This window comes from Daphnia pulex, chromosome 8 (genome assembly GCF_021134715.1).
Source record: "Daphnia pulex isolate KAP4 chromosome 8, ASM2113471v1".
NCBI lineage: Eukaryota > Metazoa > Arthropoda > Branchiopoda > Diplostraca > Daphniidae > Daphnia > Daphnia pulex.
The window spans coordinates 6,692,992-6,718,361 of NC_060024.1; the positions used below are offsets into that span (position 1 = coordinate 6,692,992).

Sequence of the window (25,370 nt, forward strand, 5' to 3'; positions counted from 1 at the left end):
CTGTTAATGATTTTGATTGCGCAAAAAACCAGAAATATGCATCGATGTGTACGTGATGTCATTATATTTTCTTTTCAAAAAGAACAACTACATGTCAATGCATCAAATCAATGCAATTGCAACACAATTAAAACCAGCCGAAAAGAGATTGCGACGAACGTGTAATCTCAAGGAACATTTTACCATCCAAATGATTTCATTCAAGTTTGATTGTGTCGTGATTCCCAGTTCCAGTCGATTGAATGCCATTTTTCTGCGGGGAATTCCGGTTGAATGAAGAAGCCCAAATCATTTTAAAAGTCGTGAATTTGAGTGTGGAACTGCTGGTCGGCCGACAAGCAAGTGGCCTTCTCTTCCGACAGGCGGCTAGAGACTTGGCTATCGCTGGAACAGTCGCCAGATTTCAGCTAATTAATGAAATAAAATAAAAATTGGAAAATGATTCATTTAGAATTTTGGATCAAATGAGATGGAAGATATTTGTGATATACCATGAAGCTGGCGGCCATCATTTCGCCGGAGGAGACGGCGCAACGGTCAGCCGTTTTGAATTCGTCGTTGGGCTCCTGGTTGAAATCGCCGCAGAGGCCGCAGGCCCTTCCGCGCATGTGAACCGGCGGGGCCAGCTCGACGTTGGATCCCTGGACTTTCATGTAGAAGAAGATGCTCCTTATTTCCAGCATGAATCCGCCGTCGGCCAGCGGATAGACGACAATGTCGACCGGCCTGAAGGCTCCCGTCTTGCGGATTTCAATGTGGGCCCCCTTGGGCAGGCCCTTGGTGGGCGTCCTGGCTCCGTTGACGACGACGAATCCAGTGGACGGATTCATCTCGATCGTGTCCTGACCGTAGACGACGGTGACGATTCTGCTGGTCCTTCCGTCCGCGCCCTGACGGGCGGTGACGGCCAATTTGGACTTTTGGCTGCAGTCGGTCATCAGGACGTGCGGGCACTCGCTGAGCGTGTAGTTGTAGACGGCCCCGTCGAAGGTGCGGACGGCCTGGTCGCCGACGTAGCACCTGGACTCGGACACCCCGCCGGACACCAGGCTGAGCAAGTCCGTCAGCGAATCGCTGGCGGCGTTGAGCGGATAGTAAATCTGCGACAGGGCGAAAGTCATGGGCGAGAAACGGGCCCATTCGTTCTGTGCCCAGCGGACGTTTTTGGCCGTCACGGTCTCGTGAGGACGGACGAACGTCATGTCGTTGTCGCCGGTGATGGGGTCGCGCTTAATCAGCCATTTAGCCTGGCCGGGCGTGTTGGTCTGGGCGTGGACGTGCTTGACGATGAACGGGTACATTTTGTGGTTGGTCCAGGCGGTGAATTGACGGGCCAGCTGGAGCCAATTGTCGTTCATGTTCTCGGCGTCCGACTGGAGCTCGTAGCGGTTGTAGGTGTGGTCCAGGCGACGAGCGGCGGCGCAGGCCGAGCTGCCGTACTGGAATCCGTTGGCCATGTCTTTGAGACATTGCTGGCCGGACGGGCTGCGGATGGCCGCCTCACCGGCCTCTTTATCGCGGCTCAATTTGGCGGTGAAACGGACCTTGTGCTGGCACTGGGCACCGAAACCGATCTTGTCCTCCTCAGTCATTTCCAGGACGTTCTTGCTGAATCCAAAATTGGGCGGCGAGTTCCACTTGCGGACGGCCGTGTAGCAGATGGCGTAGTTGACCTTCTTGTCGGCTCCACCGGCCTTGGCGCTGCTCAGCTCCACCTGCCAGTCGATGTAGTCCTTGGTGTAGCGGGTGTCTTTGGATAATCCGACGACGGAGCTCAGCTGGATCACCGAGCCGTCCTTTTGCTCGGCGGCCAGAACGGCTGAGGCCAGACGGGCGTTGCCGCTCTCGATGTTCTTGAAAATCTTGGCCAGGACCGGGCGGAAGGAGGGGTTGATGGGATTGTAGGAAACGACGTCGTTGGCCGCCGTGGGGTTGGTCGATTTACTAGAGCCTGACTCGTAGACGAGGTTGTTCTGGCTGGACTTGAAGGCGTACTGGAACAGGTAGGTGGTCGTGATGGATTTGGCGTTGGTGCCCGACGGATCGTAGCGGTAGATGTACTTGCGACTGCGCAGGCTCAGCGGGACGAAGCCCAGGTTGGACAGGCTGTTGATATCCCACTTTCCCAGGTATTCCATCCAGGAGAGACGGTCGGAATGGGCCTCTTCGCTCTGTTCGATCAATTTGACGTCAAGTCCGATGAATCCGCCTAGCGACATTTGGCGCTCGATGGGCTTGTCCGTCACGCTGATGATGTTGACAGCCCGGGAGTCTTCCAGGGTCGGCGTCAGACTGTCGGCCACGTTGCGGCTGACGGTGTAGGGACGGACGTGGAAGTGGACCAAGTCGGTGACTTTGCTGCTGGGCGTGTAGCCGACCTTGAACTCGCCGTTCTGGGTGTTGTAGTTGTAGTTGAACTCCCTGGGCGTCTGGATGTCGGTCAGGACGTCGACCCCGGTGGCGATGTAGTTACCGCTGAAGGGCAATTCCATCCGGATCTCGGACGTCAATTTCCAGGTGAAGGCCAGGCCGACGTCGGACTTGACGCCACCCTTGCCGTCGCTCTTCAACTCGCCCTGGACGGAGGCCAGGACGGGCAGGGTGACCAGGAAGCGGACGGGCAGGCCCAGATCGGAAGCGTAGCGCATGTTGTACTCGCCCAGCATGCGATACTTGACGGCGTTGACGGAATAGGGCTTGTTCTGGTACTTGGAAGCGCCGGCCATGACAGCCGGGATCGATTGGATCATCTTCTCCAAGTCGATGAAGCGGTTGAACGAGTCCATGAAATTAATGTGCAATAAACCGGCCCGCTTGTCGGCAGGACGGCCGGTGGCTCTCAGCTCGTCCCAGATGGACTTGACGGCCTCTTTGCTGGCCGATTTCTTCTCATTCGATTTGAACATGTTGCCCAGGATGCTCTGCCAGAGGTCGGACATGTTGAAATTCCACATGGCCATCTGTTGGGAAATTAAAGAATCAAAATGTAGATTTGTTCAATCAGATCATCACAATGATTAATTATATAAGAATGTGGATTAATACGCTGAGGGGGGCTCTGGGCAAGGGACCCAGCTGGTAGGAGTAGCGGTGGGCCAAGTAGACGGGCCAGTGTTGATTGCTGTCCCTCAAGCTGACGGTGTGCATCATGGAGGTGATGCCTTCGTCCAAACGGTGCGAGCGGATGTCGACGAAGGAGAAGGGCAGGCCGGCCACGTCCGCTTTGGCGATGGGCAAAACGATGTTGGCCTTTTTCACCCTGTTGGATTCCGTCCAGGGTTTAATCAAAGTTTTTGATGGAATTTTAAAAGTTAGAATTACAGTGATTTGAGCAGGGGAGAAGCGGGCGGAGCCTGGGCGATCGACTGGATCAGCTTGTGGGTGAAGGAGGCCACCTGGCGGCTGGATTCGAACCAAGTGTTGGCGGCAAACTTTTGCCAAAGAGATTGAGGAGCGTTGGACATAAGGAGGAGACCCAGGGAGGCCATGCGGATCTCGGAGCGCTCGCCGACATTGGAAGCCAAACTGGCCAAGATGGGATGGACCTATCAATATCATCATTTGACATTTAAATCAATCAGAATGGACAGAAAATGATTTGATTTTTTGATTTTGATTTGATTTCTTTATAACGCGCATTATCCAAATAAAGTTCTAATGACGCGGAAAGTGAAATAATTATTGGCTGGATACCTTTTCGGGGGCGGTGAAGACGACGCGATGGAGTGAGAGAACGGCGCGGAGTCGCTCGGCGGTGTCGTCGAATTGTCCAGGAGTGCCGCGGATGACGGGCAACAAGACGGGCAGGATTTCCTCCAGGCCGAGTGAGCCGAAAGCGGCCAGGGCCACGATGCGGTCGAAGGTCTTGTCGCTCGATTCCAGTTCCCTGGCCAGCAGCGGGATGAACTCGTTGACGATGACGCCGTCCTTGGCGTCGCAGAAGTCGCCCATGACGGACACGGGGTATTTCTTGCCGGCCGCTATTTGGGAGCCGCAGGCCGAATTCAACAGATCGGCTACCATCGACATGGCCGTCTGCGAGAGGGTCTTGGATGACTGGACAGGGCTCGATTTCAACAAGTTCTTATTGGCGGGAAAACAAAATTATTTGAATAAAAATTTGAATATTTTAAACTGGGAATTATTTGAATCATTTTAACTTACGACAAGCTCGTGGAGAAGCTCACGGGTTGGGGTTTTGACGTGGTAGCCGAGAGCGGCCAGCGCCCAGGTGGCCTTGACTCCAGTGATTTGCTCGGATTCGACCAATTCTTTGATCAACATGACGGCCGGGTTGCTGCCCGACTGGACGACGCAGTCGACGAACAACGTCCTGTACATAACATTTTCACAAATTAGATTAGAAAAATTAGAATCAGAAATCCAAATCATTACACGACGATGGAATCCTGATCCTTGATCTCCTGCCAGAGGGATTTCAACTCTTCGAGAGAAAACATCTGCAGGACGCGACCAGTGACGGCCAACCGGTCGATGTTGTCCTGCTCGGCGTCCGGCTTGTCCTTGAGGTCGACAGCCACGGCCGTCAGTGCCTCGATGATGTTGGAGTGCATAGAGGAAACGGGAACGGGGCTCTTCATGTAAGCGTCCACCAAATTGGGCTGAGCCGGACTATTAAATTCCGCAATCATTTTTCATTTATCAATTAATAATGTATAAAATGATGGCCGTTTATAATTCAATTGAAATTACGTCTCATCGCCGTTGACTTGCTGGAAGTCGCCGAAAACGTAGGCCAGGCTTTCGTGAGATTTGGGCGAAGAGACGGACAAAGCCGAGCTGATGGCTTCCTTCCGCTCCAATCGCAGGCTGATGATGACGGCGTTGAGCAGCTCTTCCGTTTTGGTGGCGAATGGCTGGGCCAGCAAATCGCTGAAGGCGTACGAGTGAACGAATGTCAACGAAGGGAAATCATCGCCGCAGGCCAAGTAGCTAGCCTCGGTAACGCGCTAGAATTTTGGAAAAAAAATTCAAAATTGATTTGAATTTTTTGGCGGGAAAATTCAAATTTGCTTTTTTACCTTGATGAAATCGCCGCAGTTGCCCTTGCCGAAGTCGCATTCGTGAACGCCGGAGGTGGTCGAGTGCCAGGCGGGGCTGTTCTTGCAGTCATTCAAGTCCTTGGTCTTGGTGATTTTGTAGACGGGCTTGCCCTTGCAGACGGCGTCGAATGAGCCCAACTTGAAGGCTTCCGAACTGTAGGCCTGGACGGCCGACAAGCGGCTGACGCCGACGGTGGTGCTGCAGTCGCCAGTCACGGAATCCTTATTGCGCCAACGATATAAGAAAGTTATTAGATCAAAATCAAGAATCAAAATCAAATGAAAATATAAATTGGTATTATTACCTCGAAGGTGGTGAAGACGATGCTCTCGCCATCCTTGGGAGCTGATTGCCAGTTGGGGGCGGGGCCGACGCTGCGGACGCCCGTCAGGTCCACTTGCAATTGGCTGGCGATACTTTTCTTGAAGTTGACGACCCACAGAGGCTCATCGGAGCCGATTTGCACTCCAGTGATCTATAATAGAATAGCATATACGTGTGACATTTCATTCAATCCTCAATTGCAAATATTGAAATTAATAATCAAAGTTTCGATTCTCACCGAGCCCTTGTTGTGGGAGACGCCGAAAGGAGCGCCGAGGAATTCCGGGTTGAGGATGGCGTCCTCTTCGCCTTCGATCCCTTCGGATTGGTCGCCGTTTTCTCCAACGTGGTACGGGTTCACCAAGTATTTACCGGTGCGTCTGATTTGTCCATTTTCCAACTATATAAATGAACAGATTAATCCATCCATCCATGTAAAGCAATTTCCCAGCATACTATGTACATAAAAATCAAAAGCAATTTCTATTTGATTTAATATTACCTTGACGATGATGTTGTTGCTGTCGACACTTTGGACGACGACTCGGCTTTGAAGTTCGATGACGGCGTTCTGCATCTTCAGTTTGTAGATGCCGGCCACTGAGCGGCCGATGTACTTGTAAACGTACTCCTGTCCCGGTTCCCATCCTGTAAATCACAGCCGCATTTAAATATGAAGAAATTAATTTTGAGTCAGTAGTCAGTTGAATTTTTTTAAAAATCTAAAATTTAGATTTGATTCTTACCCCATGTCAGGCACAGTAGCGCAGCTGCGGAATGGTCGTCGTGAAAATAACGAAAAAATTATCATCACAACTTTGATCTCAATTAGAATTTATATAATTAAATGAATGATAATAAAACTTACACAAAATCAGAAAAGAAGATTGAAGTTTGCCCATGGTGAAGCTCTCGCGACTTACAAGTCACTTCAACGATCAATAAGCCACGAAAAGCTTACTGGTTGTCTCATTCGAATTGCGGAGGCTCTTTTATACCTAAAATTTGTTTGGATTATTCAACAGCAAAAAAGTGTTACACCCGCCTCAATCCGACCAGAAGCACAGCCCATCATCACATGGATATCATCTTCTCGATTTCAAATTTGTTTCAGCTGCTGTGAAACGCCTTCATACAAGTATATAGCAGCAAAAGGTCATCTCGACCCGACGAGATAGCCTGTTCGGCTCAGCAACGCGCCAGGATATAATGTTTACTCGGTTTACTCTGATTTGTATTCAATATCGTGATGATGAAGGTAACGGGTAGCCAGCACTAGCTAGTGCTGCGCTGGTTATGTGATCCATAGTGTGCTGGTCCAACCTTTACCCTTGTAACCTTATTCCAAGTATTTTTTTTCGCCTTGTCGTGTGTTTTTTGTATGATGTGACATCATATCAGACTATTGGACCATGTACGTTCCAGTACGTTCGGGAAGGCTCCAATCAGATGGTCTTGGTGTTTCGCTCCTATCAAATGACAAGGTCAAAAACAACTCATTTTTTCGGTTTATATTAATGCTGATAAAGTCGCCAAAACATCAACTGGTTTTTCTGAAGAATCCCATGCGGCTATTTAGTTGCTAACCAGTTTTTTTATAAAGTTGAGCCCCGCTGGATGTGTGTAGTTGTTTACCAACCTTTGACTGATGGTGTGATGATAACTTTTTATTCGCTGGAAAAAAATCTAATTGATATCAACAACAGCAGGAAGCTGGTGTTTTGAATGTCCTTCTGCATTATTATTAAAATGGTGGTGATGCTTATTCAGCTCGTTCTTTATTCGAATCAACTGCATCTAGCCAACAACTCCTTATAAACTGCTAAAGCGTATATTGGTACATAGGTGACCTGCGGTTCATGAGAACGCAAGAGAAGTGTATCGAATTTTGAATGGCGCGCCAGACCATCGCAACAACAACAACACATAAATATATAAGAGGGCAATGCGCGCAATTGATGACACTTCTCTGTCTAAGGTTTCCCCATCACTGAATTTGTTGACCAACTTTAACGTGATATAGTTGTAGAACTGTATTTTGTAATAAGGCTAGATTTTTATTAATTATAGGCTACCATTTTTTAAAAAATACTTGCTGATGCTGATTCGGGAAGCCATTTCCTTTTCCCAATATTTATTACCCGCAGAATATATAATTCTATAAATATGCTGAATCGAGATCGCTTTGATACATAATAAATAATACAGTAGGCCTATGCATCAGTATGTCCAGCGATGTGTGCTTCCTTCGACGTAATTTAGAGATTAAAATTGGAAAGTGGACAGCAGCACGCAACTCACAGCAGCGGGGGCGGTGACCGTTGATGACTCTATCACAGCAGCAGCATTACAAATTCATTCGCTCGGCTGGCGTGCTGTGTGCCGGACTGGACGTCGACGAAAGTCAGTTCGTTTCAATTAATAGATAATCTGACAGCACACGAAATCAAATGTGAATGTGTAACGCGCGGCATTTTAAATAAGTTATTGGATATATACACAGGGAGGTATAAATAAGCCTATATAGCCAGCATGTATAGGCTATATATATACCCCCATGCTATATATACCCCCATTGGGGGTCTCTGTAGAGATGCTGTCAGCCACGGAACGGATTATTAGAGTCCATCGATTTTTTCTATTTCTATTTCCGGCTGCTTTCCGTAAGTTCAATTCGATATTCACCTGCAGTCTATAAAGCCTATATGGAACAAGGATTGTAAATCAACTCAGACTCCCAACAGTCACTGTAGTGAGTGAAACCCGACCAGTCGTGTTGGTTTGAATTGAATCAATCGCGGATTTAAAATTCGCGCTGAAATGAAACACCCTTTTTATTGGCTGGGCATTTTCTTGGCGACGGCGAGTGACCCCTTGAATATCTCATCCATTTCACAATTCGGTTCCTATTTTGCCACTGTTGCTGGCCAGGAGCATGATCACGGAAGAAATCTAGTTGTAGCCGGTGCTCCAGTAAGATTAGGCTATATATAATGTGTTTCCATGACCAGCACACACTTTTTCAAATTAAAAAAAAAATGTGGTCAAATTACTTGTCCTTGTTTTTCTTTTGCGCTTAATATTCGATTACAAACATACTCAAATTTTGGTGGTTTTTTTTTGTTTTTGTTTTTGCTGGAAATTTTACACTGGCGATGGAAATTCAAGCTGCCAGTATCACTGGAGATAAAGCGGAATGCCACTGGACACATTGTGGATCTGTCGGGCGTCTCGGCGTTGATGCTCGATTGGCTCACACGTCGCTACAAATTAAAGTTCGTCGCCCGCATAATAATTTATTCCTATTGAACTTATTATATTATTTCTCAATTTAACCGCTCTCGAAATTAGTTACACAATCCTCCAGGTCAACGATTCCGTACTGGAGCCGGGAGGTGCCATCCAGAGTCATCCAGGCCTCATCAGTTACGTCGTCAATGGGGTAAACATAATTATGAATGCTGAATTGTTTTGTTTTAATCTTGCGACTTTGTTTAATTCTTTGAAAAATTATATTTCAGCAATGCGATGTAATTATGGCGGCCATCCGGCTGTCTCCGGATCGATTCCGCCACCTGGATTTCATCCATCCGTGGATGTACGCTCGATCCGCCTTTTTGATCCCCATGCCCGGAGAGTCGAAAAATAATATCCTGGCCGTCGTCAAACCTTTTCATTATTGGGTACTATATTTACTTAATATCAATTCATTTCAATTTTTAAAAAAATTTAGTTCATCAATGAATTTCTTTGATTTGATTCATTTGAAAAATAAGGTTTGGATCGCTTTAATTGGGTCGCTCGTTTCCGTTATCGCGACATTGTTCTACTTCAGCCGAATTCACTTGCCGCTATCAGATGATGCTGTCACAGTAGAGACGGAAGGCGGATCGCAACCGGTTGCCGGATTGGTTTCCATGAAACAAGTTGTCGCCTACGTTCTGGGAACCCTGTTGAGCCAAGGTAATATTATAGCGATATCGATATCGATATTTTACTTGAATTTTAATTTTTAATGAGCACATCAGGCGGTAGTTTCACTAGCGGATCCAATCCTTTCAAGATCCGGTTGGTGACGGGGGCCTGGTGTCTCGTGACTCTGGTCCTCGTCAACGTCTACAACGGCATTTTGATTTCGTACGTGACGTCCAATCCGCGCGAGAGGCCGCTGGTCGACAGTCCCGACGATCTCCTGGCCAACCGCAACATTCACCTGGTGGTGGAAAAGGGCCAGGGTGCCGATTTCATTTTCTCGGTAAAATATTTCTTCAATTTCTTGTATTAGACTTTCACCAATTATGAATGTTGAATCTTAATTGTTTTCTTGATTCAATTGAATAACGCCAGACAGCCGAGAGTGGCATGTTCAAAGCGCTGGGCGATAAACTGAGAGCCTATCCGAAATCGCGATGCTTGGCCACCGAGCAGTGCATCGACCTGGTGAAATCCCAACCCTATCAGCACGTCTATTTCAACGTAAAATTTCAATCATTCTGTTGGGTGTATCCAACAAATTTTTTAAAACCTTGGATTTGATTGAAACATACACAGACAAGAGTCGTCCTGTTGGCCGTTTTGCGCCAGGATTTCCGCAAGACGGGCCAGTGCAATTTGGTGCAGGCCGCCGAGCGCTACTCGGACAACACGGCCTTCTGTTGGGGGCTCACCAAAAACAGTCCCTACACGGAAAAGTTCAACAGGGGGTACACAATCATCTATATATATAGATTAAATTTATCTCAAAAATAAATAGGCCTGATGAATATATAATCATTAAAACAGGGTCATGTCGATGCGGGAAGTTGGACTGGTGGGCCTGTGGGAGAGGTGGCACGAGCCGGACGTCAGGCCGTGTGACCTGCAAAATCACCACAGCAGCCAGACAAATAAGAAGAAGAAGAAAAAGAAGCAAAAGAAGCCGCTAGTTCGTTTGACTTTGACCAATTTGAACGGGGCGTTTGTCTTGCTGGGACTCGGTTACGTCATCTCCTTCCTCGTATTCCTCAAAGAAAGAATTCGATTCCGCATCATTAGAATAATATAAACAGCTATAGCGCCTTTTGTGTTTGACCGCAGCCCCTCTTGGATGTTGGATCCCGTTCTGCGCATCATTAATAATCTAATTGAAAAATGTTTGTCTTGTCATTTCTATACACTTTCGACGCGACCCACAGTTTTATTCGCCCAGTGCGATTGGAATTTTTCATCTTCGATTTTCGCTATTATATGGTGCCGCTCGCATATCAGAATTTAATCTTCAAATTTCTCCGCGATTTTGTGTCATTCCAGAAATGATGAAACTAGAAAACCAAGGCGATAGTTGTCGACCGCGTTCAACGTCAAGTTTATTTTTTCAAATTTCAGTTGGAGAAAAATGTCTGAGCATTTTTATATAATTATTTGCATATATTACAAAGTTGATGTAAAATGCTGAACTTGTTGAAAAACAGGATTTTTCTTTATCCTGTAGCTACATCTTTTCTTTTCAAATAATTTCGATCGAGTTTGCTGACTTCTGTAGTATTGTAGAATAGCAGTCGATGCCCCAATGAAATTAAAAACCAGTTTATTTTTGTTGTTCTACTTCTTTTTGTTTTTCCGGCATGTTATCACATTTTATTCCATGGATATAACCAGACTTATAAATGAACTGGAATGCCTCATCCATCCGAAAAGGGGTTTTCTCTTTTCAATAATTTAACCTGGAAATTATTCGGCTGGGTATTTTTCAGAAGTCTGCCTGGAGTTCTCCATAATAACTAAACACAACCTGTATAGTAAATATGCTGCTGGCGATTCCAATTCCTTTCTATGCTTTGGTCCCCTTAGGAATAATTGACTGTAGCTGGGAATTATAGAGACGTCGAGGGGTCGCCGACTCTTTTTTCCTGTGGATTCACTCTGGGGAAAAATTGGAAAATTTAGGAAAATATGGGAAACAATAAAGGTGAAATACTAGAATGTTAGAAAAAATTTGGGAACAATTAGAAAAAATACGGGGAAAGTGGGGAAAAAAATATTTCCCAATTTTACTTTGGTTCACTTACGGAAAGAGTTGGCGTTGGCGACCCAGACGTTGAATATTTTTACTCTTTACATTGGGAATTTTGATGAACGATATTCTTGGTTAAATTATTCACCCGGGAAATTACAAATTCACACGATGATGATGACGCGTCTTCTATAACATGAATTTGCAACCCTTATATCGACAACGCCCCACATAAATCATATGTCAAAGTGACCCACTTGATGGCTGTATCTATACATACGCAACTGGACGTATATTTGTTATAAGTTGTGCTAGTCGGGGAGATTTCACAACCTGAAATTCGAATAAAAACGAGGAAATCTGAGGGCATTCAGCGCAATTGCAGCGCGCTCTGGGACTTAGGCTATGTCATGGGCTATGTTTTTCTTTAATAAATACGTACATAGCATTAGCTCGATGACTGCTGTATTGGCTTAAATCAGTAAACCATAATTGTAGGCCTAATTGCAAATTACAGTTTGTGCACAGAATTTTTCCTTATTTTTATTCGCAAGTATAAAGCAATGCTATGACGAGAATTTACATATTACAACCACGGTGTTTTTCATTGACCATGGTCAGGAATTCAAGATTGAAGGGACACAAAAAGTCTACAACATATTAATATTTTTTTCTGTTAATAATGTTATCGAAGCCACAATTCCAAAACAACTAAAGAAACTCAAATAGCGTTATAAATTTATCCAGCAGCTTTGAGTATATAAAAACCGGATTGGAGACTGCCTAATACGATGCGTATTATATAGGCTGCTGCATACCATTATTCAAATAAGTGATGATGGAAAGTTTCTTCGTCCAAACTTTCGAGATCTCACGAGAGAACCTAGTTTCTAGATCACGCTGTTGCTGGCAGCCACAGATTCTAGGTTATAAACCGGCTACTCGTGTCATCAATAGATTGTTGGACAATTATTTGGGTTTTGTGTACAGCGAAAGAAAAGGCGGAGCTTCCAGCAGCAAGCAGATCAAGGTAGTAAGTAGCTCTCCCAGATGAATCCCCTTCTTTTTCTTGGCTGTCAGACATCTAACAGTTCGGTCATCGGCAAAAGCTCAGCTCGTCTGGACGAAGAACGACGATGTCGAGTCTTCTTCCTTCTGTCATGGTCGGTTCGGCCATTGTCTGCCTCGTCATCAAATACTACAATTCGCACATTCAGCCATGGTGAGTTATTTTGCTCATTTTATTTGGTGAAGAAATTGAAATAAGGTTTTATGGGAAAAACAGAATAACGTCGTCAATTAATCTGGTGGATCTAGGTTTTTCTCTAAAGTTTACAACCCTTCACTGGCGGTTTATCACGTGCACTGTCGGGAGATCAAGCGAAAACATTTCGAGTCGATCAAGGATCACAAATCGGCCGATCCTGAGTTGAGGAAGAAGGGCGCCCTGAGGATCCTGGAAATCGGACCCGGTCCCGGCTACAATTTCGAGTTCTATCCGTCCAAAAGTGAACTGACGGCCGTCGAAGTCAACCGCTTCTTCGAGGAGCAATTCTTCGAGAAACAGGCCGACCATCCGCATATCAAAATGGAACGTTTCGTCGTTGGATTCGCCGAGGACATGAAGGACGTGCCGGACAACAGCGTCGACGTCGTCGTCTCCACCATGGTCCTCTGCTCTGTTCGCAGTGTCGAAGGGGCCCTGAAAGAAGTCCACCGCGTTTTAGCTCCGGTATGTTGTTCAATTATAAGATTTCATCTGTTTTTTCGATCGATTTAATATTAAACTTTTGTTGATTCGCCTCCTATATGATAGGGAGGGAAGTATTATTATTGGGAGCACATCCGTGAATACAAACACTTTTGGATCCGGTTAATCCAGCACCTGGCAACCTACACCTTCTACGACCTGGTCTTCGGGTGCAGTTTGAACCGGCGGAGCGACGAAATCATCAAAGCCAATAAGACCGGATACTCGAGCGTCGAGCAGCAACGTTTCAGAACGCCTTTTTCAAATAAATTGTTCGTCTTCCACAGCGCCCACGTCAAAGGAATCGCCACGAAATAAATCAAATCAAAATATGTACTTTCTTCTTTTTTTACTGTTATGTAAAAAATAGTTATGCTGCGATTTGCCTCTATCCGAACGGTTAATAATTACGGCATTATATTAATCAGGAATAATAATACACAACGATCTTAAGCAATATCCAAAACTTACACTCGTAATATACTATAATTATATAGGTATACATATATCAAAGTAAGTCATTTGGGGTCAGTTGCTGGTTATGGGAAATGTACTTTATATCATTTGATTTGCGTTCTGGAGTGTGGATCATTTTTTCGGTTGTTGAATATTTCCAAACATATACGTCACTCCTTTGACCCAGATACATAATGATATGACAAGGGAAAACTCATACGAACCTAAACTTCATCATAGTAGTCTTCGTTCATCTTTAGCATCAGTTCAGATAGATTTATATTATACGAATATCAAATCGTGTACTTTTATTTCTTTATTTTCGTCCGCGCTAATACCCATACATCACATAGGTCTAAATTGTATACACAACATATTAAAGACTAACATCATTTGATCCCTGTATAAAATATTAGGACCAACACTTGCCTTGCAGCGTTGAGTGTTGCTTCCAAAATAGTTAATAAAACTAAAAACAAACAAAACTGAAAATTGACTAATTTTTTTTTTCTTCCCGACAAATTCAAAGTAAAAATATCAACATCCCCAATTGTCTTTAATTGAAATTATGCTTTTTCTGTTTGTTTTTTAAATCAAAATCCACACAACTAAATTTTTTTACGAGTGAACCAACTGAAACAATTAAAAGACATTGGCATTTATAGCAGCACTGATGTGATTTGAATCAAAACCAAACGACTGGCGTCATCAGTTTTTCTTAATTCAATTTTAAAATTTCAATTTTTTTTTTCAATTTCAATTTTCAAGTCGCTCAATTCAATTTCTTGAGCGGACCAGCCGATTTTTGTCGACGTTGGCCGGAGCAGACGGAGCGACGACACAAGCGGAAGAGGATATAAATGGCCAAAAGGCAAACGGCCGAGAGAAAGCCCATCACGTCGAGGAGGCACTTTTGGTAGATTGAAAGTTGGCGCGAAGCGCTGCGCAAATGCGGAGCCCCCTGGTGGCGGATGACGTATTCGATCCAGTAGATGGCCCGTTCCAGCGGACTCTCCATCTGGTCTCTCATCAGAGCCGACACTTCCTTCATCCGCCGCTTGTACCTTGGCTCGTTGAGGACCAGCTGGATGGCGTCGTAGAGGACCTCCTCCGTCAATTGGTTCCAGTCGAGTTTGATGGCGTAACCGTCCTCCTGGGCCTTTTGGGCGTTGATGGGCTGATCAGACCAGACCGGCAGAGCGATGAATGGAACCCCGTGGTAGACGGCCTCCTGCTTGCTGAGCAATCCGCAGTGGGTGATGAAGAGGCGGGCTTTGGGGTGGCCCAGAAGGTCCTGCTGCGGCAGCCAGGAAACGAGTTTGACATTGGACGGGATCAGCCCGTCGGGCAGGACGCCCTTTTTTTTTTTTTTTTTTTTTTTTTTTTTTTTTTTTTTTTTTACTGAGCGTTACCTCCTGCAGGAGTGTCGCTCGAATGTATTGTACAGTTTCATGGCAATATAGATACAACACATATATACAGGGAACATTGTGCATGGCGAAAACTAATACACGAATAAAACAACACGAATAAGACAACACGAAAAGGGAAACTGGGCCTATTTACACCACGCTGGGCGGGCGATCATCCGCGAGCTCTGCTTGGCTTTTTGGAGTCTACCCGGTTTGGTTGCACCTTCAAGACCATCAGCCGACGGCCACCGGTACAGCCTCCACCAAGCAGAGAGCGGTGAACACAGTTACAGCGGGAAAATCTCTGGCTAGCTTGAGGTTAGAGATTGGGCATAAGATCAATATGTACAATTAAATGCAAGGGCTCACACTCTCCTGACCAGCAGGGGAGCAGAGCCGCAATTTACACAAGATAAGAACCGCGAGATGACCTCCTGGGCAACCTAAGTAAATCTTAGGGCCAAGAGTGAACATCGAGAGCGGTAAGGTACAAGAATGGAGGAGAATAGAGACCAGAGCCAATATTCAAGCAATTACGGGTAACACCCTACACCTCTTTCCACATCAGGCGATTAGTTGAGCGTACAAACTGCCGAAAGGCTTCCCATAAAATGGGGTTCGATGGAATGGAATGCAATGACCTAGGCCAAGAACCATCAATAGAGATGCAAGTCGCAGCAAAAGGAAGACGTTGCTTGGAAAAGAGCGGACAGTGAAAAATAAAATGCTCCACTGACTCCGTAGGACTGCCACAGGTGCAGACCGGAGAGTTGGCAAATTTAAAGCGGAACTGATGTTCTTTAAGTAGAGAATGGCCGGTAAGGACTTGGGCGATCTGACGGCAGAGCTGGTGAGTTGGAATATGTCTGACGGACTCAATCGTTGGGAAAAATTCCCTAGTCATTTTTCCATTTGAGCAGCTCCGCCATTCCGAATCCCACAATTCCTCGGCTATCTTTTTAATCGTGAGTCGAGCTGAAGATTTAGAGGGAAGTAATCTGGGAAGGTTATAAAGACTGTCAAGACTGTCACCAGGAAGTTGACAGCCAGCGATGGCAAGCTGAAGGCCTACAGACTTTGAGAGTTGGCAAATAAACAATCGTATCTTATCTCGGTAGGGGACAAGCATGTCTAGACAAAGACGTTGAATTGCAGAAAGTTTAGAGAAATAGCGAGTGAACGTAAAGGCAGAAGGGTCGATTGCAATTATATCGACACTGAGACCCTCTTCTAATAGACGGGAAGCCATCGTGATCGCACTCAAAACCGTAAGCTGTAAAGCAAGAAAAGCGCAGGTAGAAGGAACAGGTCCATTTACTAAATCTATGATTTCAGCATGGCTAGTCGCCACGTAACAACCACCATACGATCCGCGTGGCACTGCTGTAGCAGCGACAAAGATGCAAACAGATTTGTCATTAGGGGCTAGCAACTCGCAACCCTCAACAAGGAGTGAAGGTTGTAAAAAGGGCTCCCAGGGAGGCAGTAATGGGTGAGAGTGCAGCATGGGCAAATCATATTTGGCGGACGTTGTAAGGCCAGGCAAACGGCTTGTTAACCACTTCGAGGACGCAAGAGAGAAATAGCCGGTGGAGTTAGAGTAGTAACGCATGTAAGTGGTTTCAAGCACTCGCAAATCGATCGGAAGGATATTGGAGAGAGCAAGACAACTCTCTGTCGAGACAGATTTGAAGGCACTGGAAAGCGGAAGGGTAACAGAACGCTGAAACGAGCGGAGTAGCTTTATGTTTTTCTTAGAAGAGAGCATAGGAGCCCAAACGGAACAGCCATACAGCAGGAACGGTTCAACAACAGAATAGTATAAAAATTTCAGTCTATATTTGTCATAGCCCCACGTTGATTTCAATGCCGCTCTTAGAGAAAAATAAACACGTTTGGCCGCCGCAATTTTTTGATTAACGTGGACTAGCCACTTAAGGCGACAGTCAACTGTGAGGCCAAGAAAGACGGTCTCAGTGGAAGGGGATATGGACAACCCATTGATTGTCAAACTGAGGTGCGAGCAGTTTATTAATTTTTTGTTTACCAGCATGAAAACAGTTTTACTAGCATTAAGTGACATTTTTTTGCTCAAGCACCAATTGTTGACCTGATCACACATGATCTGCAAGTTGCGAGTAGCTATGGTGGGATCTTTGTGGGCCGTAGCCACAGTAAGGTCATCAGCAAACCCAACATTAAAAGAAAGGAAGGGAAAGCAGAGACGCAGCACATCATCAATTAAAACAGACCAAAGGAAGGGTGACAGAACGCCACCTTGAGGACAGCCGAGGCCAACATTTACCGTCAGAGAAGAGTCGTTTAGAGAGAAAAGCGCTGTGCGGTCTGAGAGAAAGCTCACGATTAATTGGGTCAGATAACGTGGACAATGACGACTATCAAGGGCTGAAATAATGGCAGGATGCCACGCCGCATCAAATGCACTTTTTATATCTAAAAAGGCACAGGCTGTAGTACACTTGGCTTTGTTAGAAGATTCACAAAAAGAGATCAGGGAGTGTGCTGCAGATTCAGTAGATTTACCCTGAATAAAGCCGTGTTGACTAGGACTTAGCCACTGACAGGTAGACGCCACCCACCTGACCCGGCTCAAGATCAATTTTTCCAGAACTTTCGCCAAGGTATTTACAACACTTATTGGGCGAAAACTGTTAAGAGAATCGTAGGCAGGCTTGTTGGGTTTGCCAATGACGACAACTTTAGCAGCTTTCCAACAAGTCGGAAAGTAGGAGAGGGAAAAACAAGCATTCATAATATTTAAAAGATGGTCGGTGATCAATGGAAAACAGGAGTTGATCAAGGCTGTGGAGAGACCATCAAGTCCAGGAGAAGACTTAACATTCATAGATGTGACTGCCGATGCCAGTTCTTCAGATGTTATTGGAGGGAAGATGAATGAGGGGGAATGAGATGAAAAGGAATACGACTCTGCAAGTTTCTCGGCAGGGAGATGAACGTCTTCAGACGGGGGAGGCTCAGGAAAGAAGTGTTGGGCACATTTTTCTAAAATTGCCAGGGGTTCAGATATTTCAATGCCATCGACACAGATCACGGTAGGGAGACCAATACAAGATAACTTCCCAGAGGCAGCATTCAGGGCAGAGAACAGGTCACTGCTCCCTGGATTGGAACTACAGAGGAGCTTCCAAGCACCTTGTTTAGCCTTACGAATCTCACGCTGGTAAGAAGCTTTCAGGACTTTGAAGGAATTTTTATTCACCTCTGTACGTTGGGCTGACCACAACTTAAAAGCCTGACGTGTTTTGTGACGAAGACCACACAGTTCTTTGGACCACCATGGCATATTACGAGCACCAGGCTCAAGCGATTTGCTTGTTCTGGAGGAACGAGCAGCAGAGGAAATGAGCACACATAACTCTTCAATCGATAAGTCGATGCTTTGAGTCGTTACACAGGATTGCATTAAAAGAAGCTTGATAGCAGCAGAGACCTTGCCACGAAATTGTTCAACATTGATACGGGATATATGAGGAGTACGGACCTTAGTTCTTACTGAATTGAAAGGGTTAGAGGAAGTTGACCGTTGATCTATCTCAAAGTAAATGTAGGGATGATCAGACATGGAAGGAATAGATGGAAAAAACCAACGAGAGCTTTTGACAGAGCTCCCAGCAAGCGTAAGATCGAGAAATGAGGTGCCAGCAGGAACGAATGAAAGTTGGTCTAAAGGCTGATTTAAGATTTGCAGGCAGTTATCTGAAATTACAGATTCCAATTCAGTCCCTCTAGCGTTGGTACATTTGCTGTTCCAGATTTTGTTCAAGGCATTAGAATCGACTGCGACGATCGACAGCTTGTTAAGAATGCCACCGATGCCAGAGATAAACTGAGTCACTACGTCATTGATAGATGGACGAAGATAGGCTGAAATAAAACGGAAGGTACCAAATGGAGTGTACAAATCAACGGCCGCAATGTGGTTGGACTGGCTGCGACAAACTGCCCGGAAGGTAGTGGCAAGAGAGAGCCTGACAAGAACAGCCGACCCATATGCATGATCTTTGGAGAGAGAGTGAAACGATATATAGCCAGGAGGAATATTTGAAACTGTGGGAGAATTACTGTTCTTAGCATAAGGTTCTTGAATAAGGATTACATCAAATTTGTTTTCTAAAATCACCTCCGCCAAGGAGGCAGATGCAACCTTTGAATGACGAAGATTTACTTGCAAACATCTGAAAAGGCGATTAGGATTTACAGTATTGTCAGGCATTAAGCACGCTCCATCCTAATCCTGTATCTTGCCACGGCTTTCATTTGGGAGGGACAATGTCGATCACCAGCTTGATGATCACCTTTGCAATTCACACATTTCCATACCTTGCTAGAGCAGTCTCTAGTAAGATGTGGACCAGCGCATTTACCACAGCTGGGCTTAGGATCACGACATGTCGCCAAAACATGGCCATATCCTTGACATTTAAAGCATCGGCGGACCTCTCGGTCTAAAAGAATTTCAACAATACGGGCGGTGGTGTTGAAAAAATCAACCACACCGTTAAGGATGGCAAGATCACGAGTCTCTTTACAGTTGAAAAGAATTTTGACATGGCCCTTGGAAGAGTTAGGCTTAGCAAACAGTTGTGACACCGAATCGATTTTACCCTTCAACCCAAAGTTCCTCAACATTAACTCATCCTTCAAACTTGGCAGGTAGCTCAAATCAACAAACAAGGCAACAGCAGGGTACAGTTTGGTAGGACGAGATACAGAATTAAAAATATTTACACTGTCAGGTCCAGCCTTGGATTCCAGAATAGATTTGGCACGATCAAGGTCAGCTGGGTCGTTAAGCCGGACGAAAATGTTGTTGTCCTTTTGCCTGACTGACGCTGGAACCGGGCCACCAGCGCCGGAATCAAGGAGCTTCTCCAATCCAGCCAGTGAGATTCGGTCAGGAGGCATGGCGCTGGATGAATAACTTGCTACGAGGACGGGAGCTTGCTGGCCTCGGACGGCTTGTGAGTACAGAGGTTTGCCCGAGTGAACCGGAACGGCAGGTTGAGAAGTCAAGGAAGCACGCTGGTCGACGAATCGAAGAGTCATCGCATCCGCGAAGGCGAGCTTTACATCCACCAGGTCGGATTCCAGCTTGGAGATACGTTCATGCTGGGTCTTAATAAAGTCGATAGCCGCCATTAATTTCTTGCAAATATCTTCTCTGTTGAGGGCATCAAGGTGAGAAAGCTCGGAGTCGTTGGTGAGGCTGCTGTAGTCTTCGTAACGAATTTTCTTAGGATCTGACATGGATACATCTGGGCTGGAATCCGCAGACAACAGACGTTTAGGCTTGGAGACTGTATTTGGAGTTGAGTAAACATCCTGATCACTATTGGCTAGGGTGAGAAAACTTGCGACATTGGTTGACTGCTTGCTGCTGTTTGCTTTTTGGAAATCTTGAAAGCAGTTCGTGGAGCAGAACTTCCGACTTTTCTTCCCTTTGAACGATTTTTGGCAAAAGCCACAAGTTATGGCAGAAGTTGCCGAAGTTGCCGAGCCAGGCTCAGAGATGTCGCCACCGTCGACCTGACTCATGTTGGTGGCTGGGACAGCAAGATCAAGCACACAGAATTTTACAATCAGCAGAAAAATTATTGCCCTGTTACACCGAGATCACGGGTTTTCAGTCAACAAAAGGAGACCACAGGCGAGAATGTAGGGCAAAAAGAACACTAAGAAAAGGTGATTGATTGGAGACTAAAAACTCTGACGTTTGCTAGACTAGCAGACGACCTAGCTTTCCTACGATATATAGTATGAAAGCAGGACGCCCTTGTCTTCCCACTTCCAGATGACTCGCTGCGGCAGCCGGGCGAATGTCGACAGGAAAATGTTGCGAACTCCGCCCGGAATTTCGACGCCTTTCAAAATCGATCCGAAACTCAGGACGATGAATCCAGCGTCGCCCGACCCATCGACAAACAACTCCAAATCCTTTAAATAAACAAATTAAATTAATAATAATATTAAGATAATAAATAATCGACTGTATTATAGCCAAATGAAATATTATGGACTTGCATCAGTTTTTTTGTTTTATCCTACCGTGGGCAAAGGTTTTGGCGGGACGCAGTGCATTCCGCCGACTTGGACGACGGCCGGCGACGTCGGCATCAGATAATTAATGCTGAAATGAGTGTTGGTCAGCAGGAGGCTCAAGCGGCGGTCCTCGATGTCGACGATGGAGGTGAAATTGTCGTAGCCCAGGACCTTGACGGCCGCTGAGTCGATGACGGGCACGACGTACAGGTGGTAGAAGGCCACAAGGGCCAAGCCGGTCACGGCGTTCAACGACCTCTGCCAGAAATTCATCCGGTCGGACAGGCTGAGCCCCGAGTGCGGGAAATGATCGAAAGCGAACGGTGTGCCCATCGTGTTCTGCAGCCACGGCGGAGGCACGAAACAGTTGAGGTAGACGAACGGAACGTCGAAGAGTTCGGCCAGCAGCAAGGTGCACTCGTTGAAGAAACCGTCGACCAGGATGAGATGGAATTTCTCGTCCAGACCGGTGCTCATCAGCTGGCGGAAAACCGGATCCTCGTGGATGGCCCGGCAGTAGTTGGCCACCGTTTTGGGCACTCGGAAGAGCAGCCGCAGGGGATGGTCACGATCGCTGAAATTGACGTTGTGCTCACGATTGATTTCGGCCATGACGGGCGAGTAGAGCACCCGCACATTACTATTGCTGGTCCGGTTGCTGCTACTGATGTGGCTGGGCGGTTTGAGGCCGTCCCAGTGGGTAACAAAGTGTCCGCGCTCGGCCAGCGCCGTCACCAGCGGCTTGAAGACGTTCGTGTGGCTGGGCGAGGTGATGGGCGTCAGGACGAGAATGTTGTAGCCATCGGCGGCGGCCGAAAAGAACAACAACACCATTAGGGTCAGAACGCACGAAACGAACGGGCTAGACATTTTTTGGGAATAATTAACTCGTTTTTCCCACGACAGCAGAGATTTAAAAAATGTCAACAAATACAGAAGGCAGATGCGGTTATAGCGAGTTGCCCTAATAATCCGACCGTTTATATAAGAGATTGTGGCCCGTGCTCAGCCGAAGTGACTTGGACGAACGAGAGTTTCAAACTGGCCAAATCGAATGGAGTGCTTCCTATGCGCTATGTACAGGAGGAAAGCCTCCACACAATGTGGAGCGAATCAACAGCCGTCTTGGAACTCGTTATTGTTGAGTTGGGTTCCAAGAAATTATATGCGAAGTATAGTGTAGGCTATGTGGTTATATAAAGGAAAAAAAATCTGGAAAAAAAAGAAAAAAATGATTGTATTATAATGTTGAACTCAGAATTTCTCTGATGTGTACTCTTTTATTAGAAAACCCCAAAGAAATCCAGTTTACACTATATTATATTCCGTCCTATGATTTGTGTAGAAAGTGCAGATTGCTGGGTCTACCGGCTCTTGATTGAAACATGTTTTTTTCAACGGGGGGATTATATATAAGCACATGGATTGATATTTAGGATAGCCATATAGCTGCAGGTGAAAATAGAACAAAATCAATCCAAAGGAGGCAAGGCGGAATAAGGATAAATACATCGGGTGAATCATTCGGATCGGCTGCATGTTAGTTTTAATGTTTTATAGGCCTATACAGGTGCAAAACTATTATTGCGCGCAAATGAAGCTAGCTGTTGCTATGTAACCAGATATGGATATGCTCGGGCGATGGGTTACGCAATGCCCTAAAGAACTTGTCGTGGCCTAGGTCGCCGCTGTCTTATGTTTCTACATAGATATATCAAACCAGTTTATTAGAATGGTGCTAAGCAGCAGCAGAGAATAAGAAGAAAAAGAAACTAGTGCTGTCGAATTTCAGAGAAAATCAAAGGGAAACCAGGAAAACAGGGTCAGCGAAATGATATTGCTTTATAGCTAGAACAAAACGGAATGTCCTAATATATAAAGTGAACTGTTTTAACTCTTGACGCTTGATGGCATGACAAAGTTGTTTTCTGTTCAGGTTTTTTTTAATAATACAAACACAATAATAACTCGTTTTATGCAGACGTGAATAACTATTAGCTCCCATCGATCACTTATTTACGTGATGGTGCATATGTCAAACTATCAAAAAGGCTGTAGCCTACCTATAAAAGTTGTGAACATGTATGCTGAAAAAAACCCCGTCGCTTCTGATATGTATAGGCCATTACTCGTTTGCTTCCCACACCGCCGCCAATAACTGACTTCTTTATTTGAATTTTTCTTTTCGTTATAAATCTAACGTTAGAAATCCTCGAATATAAAATAATATCTGCTGTAGCTATAGCTAATATTAATTAAGAGAAAGGAGGGTATAAAACTATATCGTTATTATACAGTATAGCCTACCTGTTTTGTTGGCGATTGTAATTAACGTCAGTTAACGTTAATCGCGTTATTCGTGTGAAAACTCGAGGGGCTCGTTTATATAGCTACGTTGATACAAGAGTCTTTACTTGCTGGAAAACAGAGAAATTGCACTTGAGCGCTCTTATATAGGCTATACTGTACTGTATATCGCAGCACTGATGAGAAAGCCACTTTTATCTTGTTTTTCTTGTTGCGGCGCAGTTTGGGGTGAAAAGACACAGCACACATCAGTCGTCGCGACGACCTGACGGTGTTGTTTTTGAACGAGATAAAATTCGCATCGTCATGCTGATCTTGCTGGGAAAGTGGAAATATCCATTGGAATCCAGTTTATTATATTATTAGGCAATCGCTTTGGAATTAACGCGCTAACATATAAATATTATATTTTTGGATAACCTACATAGCCATCTTAGGTGGACTGCTGCAGCTGCCTTTATACATACCTATATATTCCGGGCATGCAGCAGTATGTATATAGTGCTCTCTCTTGCATTCTTACTTTCTTATTACATAAAAATAAATATTCCATAGTCCATTTGGACAAATAGATATCAATCAGTTTAATCGCAAAGGAATCCAAGAAGATCTGCAAATAGGCCTAATAATAAGCTTGACAAATTTTGGGATTCGCCTTATTATGTGTTTCAAATTAAGCTTCAATATACTGTAGAGTTCCAAAAAGAATTCTAGTCTTGGCTAGAAAAACAAAACATTGTTATTAATTCAAATGAAACCTTCATTTATAACTTCTGTCAATTTCTTATTCCCGCAGAATAAGATCGATTCATCTTTTATATTCCTGGCTGCTGCTGCTAGCTACTAATTCGGCCCCGTTCCAGGGCACTGCTCAGGAAGAAATTAACCCGCGCCATATGTTGCGAATTATAATACCAGCAGCAAATCTTGACTGTACAGCAAAATGCTGGATGCGACGTTCGTTTTGCTCCAGATTGTGTTAGGGTCAACTGATTTGCCTGCTGGAAACAACTGTATAAAACCTTTCCGAACCTTTCAAAACATTTTTTTATTCCGAATGGCCGGACTGAGCGGTTTGTCTAGTTTCTTTTTTATAGGGCGTCTGAGGACCAGCAGTCAAAACACAAAATGTTGGAGATCTTGTATCTACAAAATATAAACGTGCTGAAAAACAGGATGTCCCGCAGGAATGCTGCTGCAACTTAGGTCTCTCCGCGTTTTGTTTCTTGTTTGGTTATTTTTCCGGGTTGTTTCACAATTGCGCAACTTTATACGCTCGTCGTGCATGATTTTAATTTGTTGTATACAGAATATGATTTTATTCCGCAGCAGTCGCTTTCTAATAGCCACTCGCGGAGAATGGCCTATATAGCCTAATAAAGGGAAAGTTGCCTGCTAAAAATTGTTTTGCTTGAGATTTACATATTAGCTAAAATATCGTACCGCATAAACCGCTCTAGAAAGGTTATTGGGTCCAGATGATGCATATGGGGTTGTCTGGTTGCTTGTGCCAAAACGGCTTCATGACTCAGCATTATATTGTTTCAACTATATTTGAGTGACTTGCGGAAGACTATTGCAGAAACGACTGTAGGCCTATTATATAATAGGCCTACTCTAGACGATTGATGATCCAATGAGGTCAGATACCAAATCGATTACTACGAATAGGCTAGTTGCTTGCTGTCATCAGACCAGCAATCGCGGGTGCTCAAATTATTATACACATCTCACATCTGCTCTTGTATCCGACAAGTCCGTTCCCATTATGATCTCTGGAGACATTTTTTCGTTATTAAAGTGTGCCTAATCTGAAAAAATTTGTGTCAAAACTATAGACCCCCTGATGAACTTTCCCGGAACTTTCCAGTGCAAAATTTTACGGCTGTAAAGCCATAATCAGAAATGCATCCATTCTTCCCTCTTTCCACGTGAGAAAATGTTTAGATTTTCAATGCATACTATTATAATGTTGGACTATATA

General features: G+C 45.1%; 4 protein-coding genes across 4 annotated transcripts; 2 read left to right on the plus strand and 2 right to left on the minus strand.

The window, feature by feature from the left end:
* Positions 1 to 47: 47 nt before the first annotated feature.
* LOC124199287 (vitellogenin-1-like) lies at positions 48 to 6,499 on the minus strand. The gene is made up of 14 exons (XM_046595067.1): positions 6,257 to 6,499; positions 6,135 to 6,158; positions 5,891 to 6,036; positions 5,627 to 5,788; positions 5,369 to 5,539; positions 5,043 to 5,285; positions 4,714 to 4,970; positions 4,396 to 4,632; positions 4,165 to 4,333; positions 3,694 to 4,083; positions 3,322 to 3,545; positions 3,046 to 3,259; positions 492 to 2,960; positions 48 to 407 (listed from the first exon to the last, which is right to left on the minus strand). Exons 1-14 carry the CDS (start codon positions 6,288 to 6,290, stop codon positions 294 to 296), a joined length of 4,854 nt encoding a protein of 1,617 aa, XP_046451023.1. The 5' UTR covers positions 6,291 to 6,499; the 3' UTR covers positions 48 to 293.
* A 1,709-nt stretch (positions 6,500 to 8,208) lies between these two features.
* LOC124200588 lies at positions 8,209 to 10,962 on the plus strand. The gene is made up of 9 exons (XM_046596859.1): positions 8,209 to 8,361; positions 8,557 to 8,663; positions 8,740 to 8,830; positions 8,910 to 9,071; positions 9,165 to 9,351; positions 9,417 to 9,643; positions 9,736 to 9,864; positions 9,940 to 10,091; positions 10,171 to 10,962. Exons 1-9 carry the CDS (start codon positions 8,209 to 8,211, stop codon positions 10,430 to 10,432), a joined length of 1,470 nt encoding a protein of 489 aa, XP_046452815.1. The 3' UTR covers positions 10,433 to 10,962.
* A 1,472-nt stretch (positions 10,963 to 12,434) lies between these two features.
* On the plus strand, positions 12,435 to 13,589 carry LOC124199540 (methyltransferase-like protein 7A). Its single transcript, XM_046595373.1, has 3 exons — positions 12,435 to 12,602; positions 12,698 to 13,112; positions 13,197 to 13,589. The coding sequence occupies exons 1-3, from the start codon at positions 12,517 to 12,519 to the stop codon at positions 13,446 to 13,448; spliced, it is 753 nt and encodes a 250-aa protein (XP_046451329.1). The 5' UTR covers positions 12,435 to 12,516; the 3' UTR covers positions 13,449 to 13,589.
* Positions 13,590 to 13,884: 295 nt separating this feature from the next.
* LOC124199539 (UDP-glycosyltransferase UGT5-like) lies at positions 13,885 to 23,572 on the minus strand. Its single transcript, XM_046595372.1, has 4 exons — positions 23,387 to 23,572; positions 21,086 to 22,291; positions 20,813 to 20,974; positions 13,885 to 14,943 (listed from the first exon to the last, which is right to left on the minus strand). Exons 2-4 carry the CDS (start codon positions 21,947 to 21,949, stop codon positions 14,359 to 14,361), a joined length of 1,611 nt encoding a protein of 536 aa, XP_046451328.1. The 5' UTR covers positions 21,950 to 22,291; positions 23,387 to 23,572; the 3' UTR covers positions 13,885 to 14,358.
* Between the last annotated feature and the right edge of the window lie 1,798 nt (positions 23,573 to 25,370).